Consider the following 20,441-nt stretch of genomic DNA (forward strand, 5'->3'; position numbering starts at 1 on the left):
TAGATGCTAAGGACAAAGTGAGAGATCAGTGCAGTGTGGACTTTGGGACCTAGGAATTTGGGAGTGTGATCCAGACTTTTCCCCCTGGAGGGAGAAGCAGCTGAAGGGCAGTGGTGGAGCAGCCACATCCACATGGCTGCTTCAGAGCTCCTGGCCTGAATATTGTAGGAGAACCAAGCAACCAGTCTGAGGAGTAATCTCTCTTGCTTTAACCTGCCTGGATCTGGATTGCTGTATTCCTAGGGTGCATGACCAGTTTGCCAGAGCATAGGAAGGCTTCAGAGAAGGCACCCAAATAATACCTCCAGGAGCTGAGAAAACCCCAGAAATTGGGACGAAGCTCCCCACTCTGGTAGCAGAGTTCTACTGTGGCAAAAAGCTCAAAAGTCAAGAGTGGCAACATGAGCAAACGAGGGAAGCAAGGCAAGCACAACAATCTGACTTTGGTCTCATTTTGGGGGGACAAAAAGGATCAAAGCATGGAACAGGAGGAAGACAGCAAAGTAAGCACTCCTGCACCAAAAGCTTCCAAGAAAATATGAGTTGGTTACAGGCCATAGAGGAGCTTAAGAAGGATTTTGAAAACCAAATAAGAGAAGTAGAGGAAAAATTGGGAAGAGAAATGAGAATGATGCAAGAAAATTATAAAATGAGAGTCAACAACCTGCCTGAAGAAAATCACACATTAAAAAATAGACTAACTCAAATGGCAAAAGAGGCTCAAAAAGGCAATGAGGAGAAGAATGCCTTAAAAAGCCGAATTTGCCAGATGGAAAAAGAATCTCAAAAGCTCACTAAAGAGAATCATTCCTTCAGAATTAGATTGGAGAAAATGGAAGCTAGTGACTTTATGAGAAATCAAGATACTATTAAATAGATCCAAACAAATGAAAAAATACGAGGCAAAGTGAAATATCTCATTGAAAAAACCACTGACCTGGAAAATAGATACAGGAGAGATAATTCAAAAATTATTGGACTACCTGAAAGCCATGATCAAAAAAGAACCTAGAAATCATCCTTCAAGAAATTCTCAAGGAACATTGCCCAGATGTTTTAGAACGAGAGGGCAAAATAGAGGTTGAAAAAATCTAACCATCACCTCCTGAAAAAGATTCCAAAAAGAAAACTCCTAGGAATATTATAGCCAGATTCCAGAGTTCCCAGATGAAGGAGAAAATATTACAAGCAGCCAGGAAGTAACAATTTGAATGTGATGGAAACACAACCAGGATAACACAGGATCTGGCAGCTTTTACACTAAGGGATTGAAGGGCTTGGAATATGATATTCTGGAGGTCAAAGGAGCTGGGATTAAAACCAAGAATCACCTACCCAGCAAAACTGAGTATCCTGTTTCAAGGGAAAATATGGTCATTCAGTGGAATAGAGGACTTTCAAGCATTCTTGATGAAAAAAACAGAGTTGAATAGAAAATCTGACAATCAGATACAAGAAGCAAGAGAAGCATGAGAAAGTAAACAGGGAAAAGAAATCATAAGGAACTTATCAAAGATGAACTACTTACATTCATGCATGGAAAAACAATAATTGTAACTTATGAAACTTTTCTCAGTATGAGAACAGTTGAAGGGAATAGAAATGTATATATATATATATACACACACACACATACATGTATATGTCTATATAGGAGAGTATATGGGCTTATGAATACATCCAATTGAATAGGAAGGGATGATACTTAAAAGGTGAAATTAAGAGGTGAGAGAAGAATATAATGAGAGGAGATGGGGAGAGACAGATTGGGGTAAACTATCTCTAATGTAATGCCAAGGAAAGGCAACTTCCCAAGGTTCAAAATACCAGCATAGGTGCTCTCCATTTTATTCAGTGACAAACCAAGAACAGAGAAGATCAAAACATGACATCATTCAAAATACAGCATTTACTAAGTGTGATTAAATAATCTCCAAGGACTACCCCACCCCAGGACCTTCCAATCATTCAATCAATTACAAAGTTCCTGGTCTAAATACTTCTCCACCCCTAGGCTATACCTTCATTTAGTCCACCACAAAGCCCCTCTTCTCAAATGGAGATTAGTTTCCAAACATAAGTAAAGTACCTTCATTTGTCAATCACAGAGCACCAAAAGGTCAAAAGTTCCCCACCCCTGGATCTCAATTGAATCTACCCCAGAGTTACATCAAGTTTAGACACAGCACTTAATACCCAAATGGAGGTCTTTTCTTCATCTTGACCCAAGGCAAGTTCTCAGCAATCTTAGTTCCTGGGGAGACAAGGCTCAGCAAGGCCACAAGATACATTGCCAGTCCCTTCATCAATTCATCCTCTGTCTGTAGAACAGTCCTAGAACCCCTGAAAACATTAGCAAAACCCTCTCCCAGGATTTCTGTAAACATACAACCAGAAAATCCTTCTTCAGGGCTTCTGAACCAACAGAAAGGTTCCCAGACCCCTGCAACAACAGCACTGTCCTTCACCAGTGGACAGTATTCACTCTGTCTGCAGGACAGTCTCCAGACCCCTGCAACAACAGCACTGTCCTTCACCAGTGGACAGTATTCACTGTCTGTCTGCAGGACAGTCTCCAGACCCCTGCAACAACAGCACTGTCCTTCACCAGTGGACAGTATTCACTCTCTGTCTGCAGGACAGTCTCAGGGCTTCTTAACCAAAAGCCAGGTTCCAGGACTTCTTCAACAACAGGACTGTCTTTCACCAGTGGACAAATCTGGCAAAAGAACATCAAAACAGACAGACAAAGTACCAGCAAAACAGCCATGTCTCCTCAGTCCTTGGCAGCTCAGGGGGCAGGTCTCAAAAGTCCAGGGCAATTCAAAGCGGCCACCAGCAATTCTCTCAGTCTCTCTCTCTGCCTCCACGTGGGTGCTGCTTCCAAAAAGGTCTTCCACCTCTCTCTTGTCTCTCCAAATCTACGTCACCAGCTCCTCCCAGTTCAGGACTTTCTTTTCACATCAACAAGTCCATCCCACAGGTGGGATTAACAAGCTCTGGGTTTTAACACAATCAATTTGAAAACCAAGCCAATACAGGGGAATCTTTAAATGCCATTACTATCACACTATCTCATACAGAAGAGGCAAGGGAAAACTGTTACAATGGAGGGGAAGAACAGGAAGGCAAAAGGGAATGAGTCAACCTTATTCTCACTGAATTTGGCTTAGGGAGGGAATGACATACACACTAAATAGGGTATCTCACCCTACATGACAGTAGGGGGGAAGTAGATGAGAGAGGGGATGATGGAAGGGAGGGCAGGCTGGTGGGGAGGGAAGTTGAAAGCACCCAGTTTTGAAAAGGGACAGGATCAAAGTAGAGAATAGAACAAGTGGGGGGGTGGGATAGGATGGAGGGAAATAGTCAGTCTTTCACAATATATCCACTATGGATATGTTTTGCATAGCTACACATGTACAAGCTATATTGAATTACTTATCTTCCCAGTGAGGGTGGCTGATTAGGGAGGTAGGGAAAGAATCTGGAATTCAAAGGTTTAAAATCAAATGTTTAAATATATTATTATTATTATTTTACAAATAACTGGGAAATAAGATATACAGGTACTGGGGCATAGAGATACACCATGCCCTACTGGAAAGTTGGAGGGGGGATAGGGGAAGATATAGGAGAGAGCAGATTGGGGGAGGGGATATTCAGTGGGATTGCTGTTTTGGGGTGGTGGGTAGGGGGAAAATGGAGAGAAAATTTGTAACTCCAAATCTTGTGGAAATGAATGATGTAAAGTAAAAATAAAAAATAAAATAAATAAATAAAAATCAAAAATAAAAAGACTTAATGAAGTTTGTGTTTTGGTACCGTGTTTCCCCGATAATAAGACCTATCCCGAAAATAAGCCCTCCCCTTACTGTGTAAGATTCCTCTAAAATAAGCACTCCCCTGAAAATAAGCCCTATTGAGATCGCTACTGTAGTGAAGGTGATCCCCTGCGCTACACGCTACATTACGGTACCCTCTGTATGCACCGTACCCCCCCGCCATGAAACTCACGCCGCGCTCCGAGCTGCATCCAATCAGAGCTGCAGCAGTGAGCGCATCATCCTGTTCTTCCCCAGTGATTTGCTTATTGAATAAAGGTACATTTTTTTGTTCACATTTACCTGTTTATTAAAATTGCTGTCAATGTTCATTAAAATAAGCCCTCCCCTGAAAATAAGCCCTCTGGTGTTTTTCTGTCCAAAAAAATTAATAAGACAGTGTCTTATTATCGGGGAAACATGGTAATTGTTTCATTATTATAACACACCAGAAGAAGATATTACTTAGCCAATAAGAAGTCAGTGATAAATAGAATTATTTCATTAACTTTTCTTTCTTCCTAAAGGATAAGCTATGAAATTTAACATTTTTCTTTTCAAACCTTTCTCTAATAATGCATCTGGCTATTTTAAACAAGTTTTAATAGCTTTCATAGCTTCCCAAAGTGGGAGATAACCACCTCCTGGGGCACTAGAATGATGACTGGGGGGAGTGGGGAGAGGGTTGGTAATAGTATGAAATGACACAAATTTCCCCCAAAAAATGTTAAAAGATTAAAGAAAGTAGATTTCCAGGGGGCACTGGGTTATTTAATCTCTATAGGTTAAAGCTATGTCTTTTGTCCAAAATTACAAGGATCAATATTAAATAAGGATAAATTGTCAATAAACTCAAAGAACTAATGATGTTTTTGACATTTTCTTCAATTGTGGCTCAATCTTTTACAATTTTATAACAAAGTAACTTTAGCAGGAAGTCTTTAACTCTGTAATTATTATGTCACAATAGAAGCCTTGACACTTAATTAGAGCATTGCTAAGATAATAATACTATGAGAAATACTGGAATCTGAATGTAATATTTCTTGATATACCACTGCCTGGCTTTTAATTGGCTAGAAAGCTATTACAACTAAAGGGGAAGATATACATATAGAAATGAGTATGTGAGTAAAAAGATAATCCATGTTTAATACAGTAGGTATTGTAGCTTCTCTGAGTTGGTTTTCTGCTGCTTGTTTGGACTCAGATATTATAGGCACTATCAATGTGAAAAAACACAGGAGACTACAAGAAATTACAAGAAATTTCAAAACTCTGGCTTTTGCCATCCATTAAAGTTCAACTGTCTTCTTGGAGGAGATGGCTTTATATCCCCTGCAAATTGCTGGACTGGTTCTTGGATTCTTTGGAACAGTTGGGACTATTGCTACAACTTTGCTGCCTCAGTGGAGAGTGTCTGCCTTCATTGGTAGCAACATTGTGATATTTGAAAGGATCTGGGAAGGACTTTGGATGAACTGTATTCAACAAGTGCATGTTAGGTGGCAGTGCAAATATTATGGCTCTCTCTTGGCTCTCCCACCCGCCTTAGAAGCATCCCGGGCACTGATGTGTGTGGCAATTGCTGTGTCCTTGATTGCCCTGCTTGTTGGTATCTTCAACACGAAACAAATCCAGTGTACTGGCTCTAATGAGCGAGTCAAGTCTTACCTCCTGGGAACATCTGGAGTCCTTTTTATCCTGACAGCTATCATCATTCTCATTCCTGTATGCTGGACAGCCAGTCTCATCATCAAGGACTTCTACAACCCAGCTATTCACGTAGGACAGAAACGGGAGCTGGGTGCAGCACTCTTCCTGGGCTGGGCAACTTCAGCAGTTTTATTAATTGGAGGAATTCTTCTCTGTAATGTTTGTTTCTGCAAAAGAAGAATGAAGAGGCACAGATATTCATCAACAGAATACCGAGAGCAATACAAGCCTCAGCACCAAAAAATGATGGCAAGTAAGACCTCTACCAGTTATGTCTAGCTCCTGCTAACTCAGAATATGGACTTAGGCAAAGGTCCTGCTTTTCTCTTTCTTAAAATTGTATGAATGGAAAGAGGGAGAGTTTATTCTGTAACTGGATATAAACTGGGATATAACCCTTAAAGGATTGTGTTCTGCCACCAGAGTTAAGAATGGAAATGATTTTATACAGGCAGTCAACTAATTTTAAATTATTTGCTTTTTGAAGAACCTGAGTAATCTTCATTTCTACTTACATCTCTGCCTAAAACTCCTAGTGGGCACATCAAGTTAATTTTTTTTTTGTCTTATGATGGAAACTCATCTTGTGAAAATGATATTTGAAACCCTCTAAGAAAATGACTCATTATAAAAATCAGCAATTGTGGAAAGGAATAAAAAGTCAGAGTTCTTACTGGTAATTTATGAATGAATGAATAGTATGTCCCAATCAATGGGGATACAAATACTACTTAACGAGGACTGACCTAAGTGTTCATTTGTGTGACTTTAGAGATGCAAAAAAAGATAGCATTCAAATTTAAGACCATGTATTTTGATAACCTGTGATCTTAGAACAAATAGAAGAATATATATGGCATGAGGAAAGGAACAAGAATGTAGCATATTAACACTAATTTTCATCTACATTAGAAAATAGGTACAAGTGAGAGAGCTGATCTTTTAGTGTCTAGAGCACTAGTTTTTTTTTCTTTTTGGTTGTACTGTTTAGTTACTTGTCAAGCGTAGGAATATAAAATAAAGTGGAGACTTGAGGTAATAGTTCATTGAGGTAATGATTAAGGCCAAAGCAAATACTGTCTTCCTGAAACATAAAGAGAAATAAAGTAAAAATATTTTGACTTCATAGGAATTATTTGGACCATTATTTCATTTCTTTATTTTACCAGTATATATAATATAGATTAGGGAGATAGGGGAAATATGTTCATTAATTTTGATTTGCTACTTTTTCATCCTTTTCTAAGTTAAAAACATAAACATTTCTAAATCCGTTTTCAGATATTCAAGTTTAGGAAGCACAAAAAAATTTAGGCAATCTACAGTTTCCAATGAAGGAACCAAGGATTTAGTGGATTAAATGTTTATTGAATATCTAATCTGTGGAAAGTACTGTTGAAGAGAGTTGAATGCATGAGTGCCTTGAACAAGCTCACTCATTATGAAGCAACCTGGTAAATATAGTCCTATGTTAGAATGACTTTACAGAGACAGTCAGAAAGTCAGTGACATCTCAAAAAGACTAGGTCCTGATGATCCTTGGCCTTGTCTCCTCAACCCTCAAGAGTACCTAAGTAAGCCAACCATTTAAATAGCTTTATATTTAAATGTGATATGATAAATACTTAATTTATCTAAATGAATATCAAATATAAATGTAACATCAGTAATAGGATAAAAATAAAAAGTAAGAAAACATTTAGTGATCTATATTAAACCTCTGAAGTTCTCCTTTCCATTTCAGACTAAATTCAGAATACTCCCCAACTGTTGACCTAATGTTGGGTGTGTTGAGGAAACACACACACACACACACACACCTTATCTCCTATATTAAAACAAGTGTCACATCAAGACAAGCAAGTTACAAGTTGCTATAGAACCAGCTGTCCCTCCAAAGGCATCTTTAAACAGCCCTCTGGGGCATTTTACTCCTAGTGATTCAATTTAATTAGACAAAAAAATCTATTTAAATTACAAAAATACAGTAGGAGGAATCAGTTTTTGGAGAACAATAACTATGGAATGGTGCACTGAGACTTAAGAAATAGACATTTTAATTCTGGCCATCTCGTTAATCAATTGTGCATCTTTACTAGAGATGATTCATTTGTTGTTGGGTTTTTTTTTCATCTGAAAAGAAAGATTTGGGGGTGGCTAGGTAGCACAGTGAGGAGAGCACCAACCCTGGAGTCAGGAGGACCTGAGTCCAAATCCAGCCTCAGACACTTAACACACAAACTAGTCATGGGATTAACCCCAATTGCCCTACCTTCCCCCCTCCAAAAAAAGCAAAAAAAAAGAGAGACTTATAAATGAAAATAAATTTAATATTTGTATACTTGGATAGACAACAAATATTGTACATACATGCTACATATTTTAATTCATAAATTTCATTAAAATGCACAATAAGAATAATCCCTTACATCTGTATGGTGTTAAACAGTTTTAAAGATGCTTTATTATTTCAAGGAATGTTACATATTAGATTATGATTATCTCATTTGATTGTTGAAATAACACTTTTTTTTTGGTTGTAGCAAGTCAAGCCTTATTATACCTACTTTACAGATGAGGAAGCTGAGGCCCAGAAAGGTTTAATACTCAATGACTTTCAACATCAACTGAATAGTATAAATTTGATAAATGTTTGCTGTTGGAGGTTGGGCAAATACAATGCAGAAACAGAAGAAAAAGAAAGAACAGAAACAGAAAGAAAACAAAGAACATATAGTACTTGATCTCTGGTTGTTTACTATTTCCAGGCTAACATGAATAACATGAACCTTGCCAAGTCCAGACTTTCTCCCATTAAGTTACATAATGGATTCAGTTTTGAAACCAGATTTAGAATAACAAGACATCCATCAGTCAGTAAATATTTATTGTTTGATAAGATGCAAAAAAAAACCCCACAAATTTAAGAACTACTGAGTAAAGCAGTGTGAACTACTTCAATGTCATGCTCCATTTTAGACATGCACCTATAGAATCACAATGTATCAAAAGCAAATTTGGTCAGCATTTCTTTTTATACTTTTTTCCTACTCTTAAACATGGCATTATGGACAATGAGTTGACATCAAAGCCTAAAAGACCTTTGACATATACTGTCTACTTCATGCTAGTCATTACCCCTCAGAATTCTAGGTAATATCCTAAAACTATATACATTACAGAGAAAGTGCATTACATTGATACGGTAAGTTCCTAACCAGAGAGTTCCCTAATTCTTTTTTTTTTTTTTTGCCTATTCAAGGGCAATTGGGGTTAAGTAACTTGCCCAAGGTTACACAGTTAGTTTTTTTTTGGGGGGAGGGGGGCCAGGGTGTTAAGTGTCTGAGGCTAGAACCGAACTCAGGTCCTCCTGAGGCGCTTTACTCACTGCATCACCTAGCACCCCTAAGTTCCCTAATTCTAAGAAAAAGCAGGTCTAGTCCTTTTCCTTAAAACCTTAATTCTGCTTGTTACATGTAGTCATAATTTTCTCATTTCATGTTTGAATAATAGCTATGACATTAGAACATAACAGATCTGAGCAAAAGAATCATGATTTGAAAACCTGTAAAATCTTCAATTGTAAAAATATGGGCAATAACATTCTCTGAAACAAGAGATCACTTTAACCATGATAAAGATCCAGTCACTCCAAAAGCTTATTAGGATTAAAAGATCTAAATGTATGATTTGGGATAGTGCATTCATCATTTTATTCATAGTATGTTTCTTAGGGAAATAGGGCAAAATAGGTCCATAAGCCTGTACCAGCCTTAGTTCTCTGATAAAATATGCCATTTTAATGCATTTGGTGAAGGTTAGACAACTTCCTTACTTAGGAAGTTTACTTATACAGCTTACTCAACAAGAGTCTTTTGTTCATCATAGCCACAGTTAGTCATCTGTAAAATGAGAATACATGGACCATAAGTTAAGCTCTCAATCTGTGATCCTCTGATCTAGGTCAATAGGCAATTTAACAAGGATAAAGGCCTCTGCTGTTTCTTCCTTAACAACTACAAAAGAGAAAAATGTGCAGTTTACTCATGACATTACCTTGCTTCTTCAGAGATGATACTAGTTTGGCAATTCTAACTCTTAAGATAGAATGTAATCTTTCCAGTTCCCATATACGTCAAACTATAGCCACACTGTTTATAGTAGTAAATAATTAGAAACAAAGTAAATGCCCATAAACTGAGGAATGGCTAAACAAATTGTGTATGTGATTGTAATGACATATTACTTAACTGTAGGAAAAATTAATGTGGAGAGAAGCATGAAAAGACATGTAAACTGAAAAAAAAGGGAAGTAGGCAGAACAGGAGAAACAACATGCACAACGGCTGCAACATTGTAGACAGAAAGAACAACAACAAAAAATTGAAACAATGCTGTGAAATTATAACGATCAAGATGGGCCTAATAAAGAAAAAAAAGATATGAGAATATACCTCCTTCCCTTATTTCCAGGGGTGAACTATGGGTGTGATATGTTATATATAAAGTCAGACTTGAATGATATGTTGATTAGTTTTGTAAATTCTTTTTATTTCTTTTTCCTTTGTTATAAGAGTTAGTTCTCTGAGATGAGGACAAGGAGATATATATTAGGAAATGGAGGTAATTAAAAGATCAATAATTCTGAAATAATGTTTTCCTCCTCAAATTTCTCATAGTACTTTACCTGTACCTTTCCTTTACACTTCTTACACTTTCCTCCATATCACAGTTACTGTGTTCATGTCTTCCTCTCCCCCCACCCATTAAATTTTAAATTATTTTAAGGTAGGATCTGTGTCATACTGCTCTTCACATTTCCAAGTTATAGAACAATGTCTAGCACATAATAGGCACTTAATAAATATTTGTTGTCCAACACTGGGCTAAACTCTGTTTGGAAATAGGAAAAAAAGAAGACAGTCTCTAAACTCCAAGAGTTTTCAATTCCCAATTTTGAATGAGTCCTACATGTCTACTCAAGTTAAGTGCTGAGACAGGCAATGAGTTCTGAGTATGGACATCAGGTTCATGAAGGTGTAGCTTGCAAAAGGTTTCACTGCAGATCACTGACAAGATTTAGAGCTTCCCTTGCTTGTGCCAGAACAGACTTACATGAAAACTAAAATGTTCTGCTGGATTCTACATAGGACATTTCACCAAGAACTGAGGCCCGCACTGTTTGCTCTCCAACAAAAAGAATGTGTAGGTGATTCATTGACGCCCATAAAATAGTATAGAAATTAGTGTTGGTACCAATGTTTGTGATCTTTGCCTTTGATGACCTAATAGATAGGAAGTTGCTACATGAGACCAGAAACATTAAGCATCGTATTTCATCAAAATAGTATTATTGAGAGAAAACAATTAGTCAACACAAGTTTTAAGGCAAAAGAAACATTCTTTGATCAGAGTAAAATATTGGATATGAACTGTGAACAGCCTCTCTTTGGTTCTTTCAGTATTATGGCAAGACAGAAATGTACCTGCTGTCAAATAAAGGTAAAGGAGTAGGTTGTATGATCATCTCACAGAAGGAGCAAGAAACCCAACCTCAATAAATTCAGCCTTAAACAGGAGTTCCCAGTAATTGAATCCAAAGTGAAGCAAGCAGTTTGCTACAGCATTTAGCTATAATGAACAGTAAAGTACTGTCCAAAACAGTGCAAAAAACTGAGTATATAACTTCAAAAAAGAATGGAGGACAGAAAATTTTGCAATGATTTTAACTGATGGGGTGCAGTGGGTATGAATACTCCTTGCTGCCCATTTCTACTTCCACACTCACTCTACCACTACCATTTACTTCCACACTCACTCTACCACTACCATTTAACTTTCCTTGCTATCTAAAAAGGTGCTCTTGTATCACCCCCCCCATCCCCCAAAAGATCACTCTTGAATTTATCAATATTGCTGTCTATTGTCCTACATCTCTCCTCCACAGAACTCTGAAAATCTCATCCATACTTCCTATTTCCACTTACTCTCTTCTCATTCTCTTTTAAATCCCCTTGAATTTGGCTTCTGATCTTATCTTTGAAATGAAACTGCTTTCTTCAAAGTTAACAATGTTCTCTTAATTGTCAAATCTAATGGATTTTTCTCAGTCATTCTTCTTGGCCCCACTTTAGTATTGCTGATCTTGAGCACCTTCTCCTACTAGATATCTTTCTGTTCTGCCTTGATTCTCCTCCTACCTAACCACTGCTTCTTGGACTCCATTACTAGAACTTCATCCTTCACACATTTCCTAAATGTGTCTGTCCCACACAGTTCTGTCCTAGGATCTCTTCTCTTCTGCTATATCCTTTGGTGAGCTCATCAGTTCCCACTTTTCTCTACATAAATGTTCCCAAATCTATAAATACAATTCTAGTCTCTCTTCTGAGCTCCATGCTGGCATCTCAATCTGCCTATTGGATATTTTGACCTAGAAGTTCTATAGACATCTCACACTCAATATTCCCAAAATTGAACTCCTTATCTTCCCCCCATAAACTTATCTTCTTCCAAATTTCCCTAATATTGTTAAAAAGCACTACTAGTTTCAGTCTCCCAGGTTCCCAACTTCAATACACTCCTGAACTCTTCCTTGTCCCTCATCCCACATAACCATACAATTGGAGAACCATTTCTTTTCTTTTTCTACAGCATCATATGTGTGCATACACACATATATCATATATGCTTTATGTGAATTTATTTATAGAGATATGTTTTATGTGTACCAAATTTTAATAGGTTAATACTGTACCAAGGTGCATCCTGTATCTATCTATAGTATACATAAAAATATTTTTATATTTATAGTGTATACAGTATATGTTTACACACACACACATACATACATACATATGTCCCATTATCTAGTCAAAAAGACTTTAATTCTGGCCTTTATCACATCTTGCCTAGTCCTAGATTATTACAATAGCCTCTAATTGCCCCCCAAATGGGACAGCAAGGTGGCATAGTGGATATAGTGCTGGGCCTGGAGTCAGAAAGACCTTAATTCAAATCTAGCCTCAGACACTTACTAGCTGTTTGACTCTAGACAAGTCACTTAACTTCTATCTGCCTTAATTTCCTTCTTAATTTCCAGGCTGTCCCCTATCTTATTTGCCACCATCAGAGGGAAGAGAACAAAAGCTTTCCAACTAACCATCCACTTTCCATTTTGTGCTGTGCATTTCTCCTACTTAATCTCCAGCCTCTTCCAGAAAAAAAGAGAGGTGCCTTCCACTTAATGGTGAACATATTCACACCTGATCATACTCTACACATCCCAGTGATTCTGGCCTACCAGGCCATCAGCCAAACCTCATTCTCCATCCCCTATCACCTGATTCCTTACTCCCATCCCCCTCAACGCTCCCACTCCAAAGTCCCAATTACCCTTTCTACCATACCCTCTAGAACACCTGTTCCATAGGCAAAAAATCTTCCTCTTTCACTACTTCTACATTCTAGCACTTATCAAGACCAGGATCTCCCCTGATGACATAGTCTCCCTAAACACCATATCCAGAACACCATTTCCATTCACCCATTCCTGTAAGCTCACTAGTTGAGACAAGGAAGTTAGAACCACCTTGACCTCCATTATCAGCTCTCCATTCTTCCATCATTAAGTAACTTCTCCTCCTTTGAGGTCTATACAATCCACATCTTCCAATCAATCAAAATCATGGTAGTTGCTGACTGTAGACCTTCAGAATATACCCCTTCCTTCCTCAGTGAGTTCAGGACCTGGTCCACAATCTTTCTTTCTACTCAACTCCTGTCTTCATACTAGGGGACTTCAACATACAAGTTGATACTACCTCAAACACTAACTGCTCAGTTCATCATTTTTTTTCATTTCTCATGAGCTACTTCTCCACCCTACATCAGCCACATGCAAAGGTAGTCATATCTTTAATCTTACCATCACACACACATGCACCATATTCATGTGTAAAACTAAAATCCTCTTATCTGACCATAGTTTATTTACTTTCTACCTCTTCCTCTGCCTTCCCATACCAAACTTAGCTCTATTCATCTCTACTGTGATCTCCATTCTCTTGACACCTCAGTTCTCTTCCAGGCCATCACCCTTGCACTAGCTACTCTCTCTTCTTTTCCCCATCTTGACCCCTTGGTAAACCAATTCAGCTCTACACTGTCTTCTTCTCTTGAGTTCCCCTTATATTTCTGATCGCACCTTGTCAAGCCTTAGCCTTGGATTACTCCCACTATCCACTCACATCACTGCAATGCACACATTGCTGAATGAAGGTGGAGAAAATAATGTAACTGTCCAAACTGGACCCATTACAAATTTATGTTATACAACCTAAACCAAAACCTCACCTCTCACTAAGCAATTGCCTTTTGCCTCCCTTAATAACTCTCTCCAAGCAGTTTTTCCAAGCCTTTCCACAGCTCTCCTCAAATCTCTCTGAAACTTCTCGGTTGAGAGGGTAGAGTCAAAATGGCAGAGTAGAAATAGAACTTATGAGCAGTTCCAGCTCCCACCTTCTCCAATTCATGTAAAAAATGTCTCTAGACAAACTTTGGAGCTACAGAACACACAAAACGACACAGAGGAGATAACCTCCCAATGAGGACAGCCCCGCAGGCTGGCAGGAAGTGGCCAGCAAAGAGTTCTGGGAGCTAAGCCCAGCCCTGAGGGAGCCCGAGGTTTTAGCCTCACGGTGGTCTGACCAGCTGCTGGCTGGAGTGACTTCATATCACCAGCAGCTGTGGTGGCTTCCAGAATTATCAACCCATAGATACCAAGGAAAAAGTGAGAAGTCAGTGCAGTATGGACTTTAGGACCTGAGAATTTGGGAGTGCGATCTAGCCTTTGCCCCTGGGCAAGAAGAAGCTCAGGTGCTGTGGCCATACAGCCTCCCACCTTGTGGCTGCTTCAGAGTTCCTGGTCTGCAGATTGTAGGGTGACCAAGCAACCAGTATGAGGGGTAATCTCTCTTGCTTTAACCTGCTTGGATCTGGATTGCTGTCTAGGGTGGAGGTACTGGGGTGCACGAGCAGTCTGGCAGAGCATGTGGAGGCTTCAGAGAGGCTTCACCCAACTAATACCTCCAGCAGCTGAGAAAACCCCAGTATTTGGGATAAAGCTCCCATTTCTGGTGGCAGAGTTCTACTGTGGCAAAAGGCTCAAAAGTCTTGAGTGGCAAAAAATCACTTGAGTGGAAACATGAACAAGCAAAGGAAGCAAAGCAAACAGGGCAATCCAACTTTACACTCCTATTTTGGGGACAAAAAGGATCAAAGCATGGAACAGGAAGAAGACAGCAAAATCAGAACTCCTGTACCAAAAGCTTCCAAGAAAAATATGAAGTGGTTGCAGGCCATAGAGAAGCTTTAAAAGGAATTTGAAAATCCAATAATAGAAGTGGAGGAAAAACTGGGAAGAGAAATGAAAATGATGCAAGAAAATTATGAAATGAGAGTCAACAACCTGATTGAAGAAAATATGTTAAAAAATAGCCTTACTCAAATGGCAAAAGAGGCTCAAAAAGCTAAAGAGTGCTTTAAAGAGCCAAATTTGCCAGATGGAAAAAGAATCTCAAAAGCTCATTAAAGAAAATCATTCCTTCAGAATTAGATTGGAGTAAATGGAAGCTAGTTATTTCATGAAAAATCAAGATACTATTTATCAGGTCCAAACTAATCAAAAATTGGAGGTAATGTAAAATATCTCATTGGAAAAACCACTGACCTAGAAAATAGATCCAGGAGAGATAATTTAAAAATTATTGGACTACCTGAAAGCCATGATCAAAAAGAGAACCTAGAAATCATCCTTCAAGAAATTCTCAAGGAAAATTTCCCTGATGTTTTAGAACCCAAGGGCAAAATAGAGGTTGAAAGAATCCACTGATCACTTCTTGAAAAAGATCCCAAAAAGAAAACTCCTAGAAATATTATAGCCAGGTTCTGGAGTGCCCAGATCAAGGAGAAAATATTACAAGCAGCCAGGAAGAAACAATTTCAGTATTGGATAACTCAGGACCTGGCAGCTTCTACATTGAGGTATCAAAGGGCTTGGAATATGATATTCCAGAAGTCAAAGGAGCTGGGATTAAAGCCAAGAATCACCTATCCAGCAAAACTGAGTATCATGTTCCAGGAGAAAATATGGTCATTCAGTGGAATAGAGGACTTTCAAGCATTCTTGATGAAAAAACCGCAGTTGAACAGAAAATTTGACATTCAGATACAAGAAGCATGAGAAGGTAAACAGGGAAAAGAAATCATAAGGAACTTATCAAAGTTGAACTACTTACATTCCTACATGGAAAAATGATAATTGTAACTTATGAAACTTTTTTCAGTATGAAAATAGTTGAAGGGAATAGAAATGTGTGTATATATATATAAACATGTATATATACATATATACATGTATACATACATATATGTCTATATAGGAGGGTATATATGCATATGAATACGTATGTGAGTGTGTGTATATATTTCTACAGTTTTACATATACAGAGGGCACAGGACCAATTGAATAGGAAGGGATGATACTTAAAAGGTGAAATTAAGAGGTGAGAGAAGAATATAATGAGAAGAGATGGGGAGAGACAGAATGGGGTAAATTATCTCATATAGAAAAGGCAAGGGAACATTGTTACAATGGAGGGGAAGAACAGGAAGGCAAAAGGGAATGAGTCAACCTTATTCTCACTGTATTTGGCTTAGGGAGGGAATGACATACACACTAAATAGGGCATCTCACCCTACAGGACAGTATTGGGGAAGGGGAAGAGACGGGGGATAAAGAGGGCAGGCTGGTGTGGAGGGAAGTTGGAAGCACCCAGTTTTGAAAAGGGACAGGATCAAAGTAGAGAATAGAACAAGTTGGGGGTGGGATAGGATGGAGAGAAATATAGTCAGTCTTTCACAATATATCCACTATGGAAATGTTTTGCATAGCTACACATGTACAACCTATATTGAATTGCTTATCTTCTCGGTGAGGGTGGGTGACAAGGGAGGTAGGGAAAGAATCTGGAATCCAAAGTTTTAAAATCAAATGTTTAAATATATGTATACATGTTATTATTATTTTACATGTAACTGGGAAATGAGATATACAGGCACTGTGGCATAGAGATCCACCATGCCCTACTGGAAAGTTGAAGGGGGTATGAAGGAAGATATGGGAGAGAGCAGATTGGGGAAGGGGATATTCAGTGGGAACTTTGTTTTGGGGTGGTGGGTAGAGAAAATTTGGGAGAAAATTTGTAACTCAAAGTCTTGTGGAAATGAATGATGTAAACTAAAAAATAAAAAGAGGAAAATTTAAAAAAAATTAAAAATTTTTAAAAAAGGAACTTCTTAGTTGAGAATTGTCAATCATATTTTACTGAAAATATTAAGACCATTCAGCAAGAGTTCCCTCTTCTCTCCTCTTCTTGATCTCATATCACTCAGATGCCTTCTGCCATTATTTTTCTCCTTCTCCCCCATGTCCCCATCTCACATAAAGATATGACCCTTCTCCTGGCCAAGGCAAACTCCTCCACCTGCACAAGTAATCCCAATCCATCCCATCCCAACACATTTCCCTCTCTGTTATCCTCACTTTCTCATTTGGTTTCAATTTCTCCCTGTCTACCAGCTCATTCCCTATTGCCTACAAACATGACTGTCACCCCTATCCTCAAAAAAAAACTTTTAAGGACCTTTTGTTATCTCTAGTCTACTTCACCTGATGATCTCATCAGCTCCCAGTTGCTATCTCTATGCTGATGATTCTCAAATATAGCTAGCCAGCCCAAACCTCTCTTCAAACTTCCAGTCTAACTTCCCCAAATTTCTTTCAGACATCTTGAATTGTATTCCAGTAGACATCTTAAACTCAGCATGTCCAAAACAGAGCCCATTTTCTTTCTCCCTAAACTCTCCTCCCTTCCAAATTTCCCTATTGCTGTCAAAAGCAGTCATCTTCTCAGTCCCTCAGGCCTATAACCTTAGACATCGTGCTCAATTCCTCACTATCTCTTACTCTTCAATATCCGTTCTGTTTCCAAGGACTGTTGATTTTATCTTGGCCATATTTCTCTTACACATTCCCTTTCTCTCCTCTGGTGCTGTCACCACTCTTGTGCAGGCCTTCACCTCACACCTATGATATTTGAATAACCTGCTGGTTGATCTGGCCCTGTTTATACCCACTGCCTTCCCTGGCTTCTTTCAAGTTTCAGCTTAAATCCCACCTTCTACAGCAAGACTTTTCCAGGCCTCTTCATTCTAGTTCCTTCTTTGTTAACTATTTCCTATTTATCCTGTGTAAGCTTGTTAGCTCCTGGAGGGCAGGAACTATCTTTTGCCTTTCTTTATATCCCTGTCACTTAGCAAGCATTTAATAAATGTGTATTGACTAACTGGTTAACTGTAAAGTGAGGATAATATTAGCATTTGCCTCCTAAGGCTGTTATACGTATCAAATGAGATAATATATGTAAAGTACTTAGCAGAGTATCTAATATCTACTCTGTGATTAATAAATATTTGTTACCTTCCTTTCCTTTCTAAATGATCTCCCTACTTCCAGTCTCCCTTAGCATAGTTCATCCTCCGCTCAGCTTCCACAGTGATTTCCCTAAAGTGTAGGTCTATGCCATTCCCCCATTCCCTATTACCTACAGAATCAGACATAATACAGTCCTGTTTGGCATTTAAGTCACCCATCATCCTGACCCAACACAAAGCTGGGTAAAATAGGTAATACTGGATGACAAAGTCAGAATCCAAAAAGATCTTTTTTAAAAATATGCATTGATATCTTTTGGTTTTATGTCACCTTGACTTCCTAATGTATCTTTCCTCCTATCTCCTAGAGAGCCAGTATTTGTGAAAAGAATAAAATAGAGAAGGTAACAGTTCAGTAAAATTAACCAGCAAGTAAACAAAGTCTGACATTACATGTAGCTTTCCATACTTGTAGTACTCTACTTTTACAAGAAAGGGAGGAAAGTGCATTCTCATAATGTTCTTTGAAGCTACACTTAGTTATTATAATTTCAAAGAGTGAATTCCATCCACTGGGGAAGGACAGTCCTGTTGTTGCAGAGGTTTTGGAACCTTGCTGTTGGTTCAGAAGCCCTGAAGAAAGATTTTCTTGTTGTATGTTTATAGAAATCCTAAAAGGGGGGTTTTCTAATGTTTTCAGGGGTCCTAGGACTGTTCTGCAAACAGAGAATGAATTAATGAAGACACTGACAATGTATCTTGTGGCCTTGCTAAGCTTTGTCTCCCCAGGAACAAAGATTGCTGAGAACTTGCCTCTGGTCAAGATGAAGAAAAGACCTCCATTTGGGTATTAAATGCTGTACTTAAGCTTGTTGTAACTCTGGGGTAGATTCAATTGTGATCCAAGGGTGGGGAACTTTTGACTTTTTTGTGCTCTGTGCTTAAACAAATGAATGTACTTTACTTATAATTGGAAACTAATCTCCATTTGAGAACAGGGGCTTTGTGATGGACTAAATGAATGTGCAGCCTAGGGGTAGAATAGTATTTAGAAGAGGGACTTTAGGATTGATTAAATGAATGTAATGTCCAGGGGTGGGGTAGTACTTGGAGATTATTTAATCACACTTGGTAAATGCTGTATTTTGAATTATGCTATATTTTGATTCTGTCTGTTCTTAATTTGTCACTGAATAAAATGGAGAGCACCTATGCTGGTATTTTGAACCTTGGGAAGTGGCCTTTGCTTGGCATTACAGTTACATGATGCAATATTGCATCATCAAAATTTCAATGCAGGAGAAAACCCACAAATTTATAATAAACTATTACATTTAAGATGCATCATTTTTTTTAATATTTTATAATTTTTGAAATTATACTGATGAGGGATGGAATCCCAACAGGTTCAGCAGGAATTCTGATCTTATCTAAGACCAGAAAACCTGCAATATATTCTGGAAAGAATTCAAGGTCTCAGGCTTAATTGGAGTGAGACTTGTAGAAGTTTATTGTTACGCTTCTATGAGAAGTGGACAAGAGTCCTCTAGGGGACCTACGAGTGAGAGGGGTACATGCTTTTACCTTTAAAGGGTAGGGCTGCCATTGTCAGGGCTGACCAGACGGAGGGCCTCAGTGCATAGACAAAAGTCAGAGCTGACCAAGAGGAGCATGTGAATAGATGCTCCTATCTTTTAGATAAGATTTGGGCCAGGCCAGGCTGAAGGAGACAAAAGGCAAGGATAAAGGAGGGTGTGGGCCAGGCCCAGAAGAAATGAAGAGATTAAGTAAGAACAAAGGGGTCACAGAGTGTTGCCTAGGTGGAGTGTGGGATAGGGAGAAGGGGCAGAGCTCAAGGATGGAAAAGGACAAATTGCAGTTACAACTGAACAGACTGGTTTTACAAGTTGGTTTCACAAATTGATCTAGACCCCAGGTACCCCATCAATACAAATTAAAAAAAAAAACATTAAAGGGTTAAAGAAAGTAGATTACCAGGGGGGTGCTGAGTAATTTTTTAAAAAAGAGGACAGTAGGTCAAATAAGTTTGGAAATCTCTACTCTAGGGTGAGGAGGCCTCCCTTTGAGTGCAGAAAGTTTCCAGGGAGAAGCTGTAGCTAATATTTGGTATCGAAATCTGAAGAGTCAGAAGTATATCTGAGAGTGGAATGTTGGGCAGCTACGTGGTACAGTGGGTAAAGTGCTTGACCTGGAGTTCAAATCAAGTCTCACTTAATAGTTCTGTGACCCTGGATAAGTCACCTAATCTCTCTAGTTCTCAGTTTCTTCATCTGTAAAATGGGAATAAAAATAGCCCCTACTTCACAGGGTTGTTATAAGAATCAAATGAAATAATATATGTAAAATGCTTTTCAAATTTCAAAGCATTATAGACAGATAATAAA

At 38.4% G+C, this 20,441-nt stretch overlaps 1 protein-coding gene across 2 annotated transcripts; it reads left to right on the forward strand.

Annotated features, from left to right (window-relative positions):
* The first annotated feature begins 4,910 nt into the window (after nt 1-4,910).
* CLDN17 (claudin 17) lies at nt 4,911-19,380 on the forward strand. Of its 2 annotated transcripts, none has more exons than XM_069062944.1 (2): nt 4,911-5,793; nt 18,737-19,380. In XM_069062944.1, exons 1-2 carry the CDS (start codon nt 5,148-5,150, stop codon nt 18,772-18,774), a joined length of 684 nt encoding a protein of 227 aa, XP_068919045.1. In that variant the 5' UTR covers nt 4,911-5,147; the 3' UTR covers nt 18,775-19,380. The 2 variants fall into 2 exon arrangements, with proteins under 2 accessions (XP_068919045.1, XP_068919046.1); XM_069062945.1 differs by having other exon boundaries at nt 4,911-5,789.
* Nucleotides 19,381-20,441: the final 1,061 nt, after the last annotated feature.

The sequence above is a fragment of the Petaurus breviceps genome, unplaced genomic scaffold (assembly GCF_028583685.1).
Source record: "Petaurus breviceps papuanus isolate PSGF00001 unplaced genomic scaffold, PetGlider_PUasm1.0 90515, whole genome shotgun sequence".
NCBI classification, from domain to species: Eukaryota; Metazoa; Chordata; class Mammalia; order Diprotodontia; family Petauridae; genus Petaurus; species Petaurus breviceps.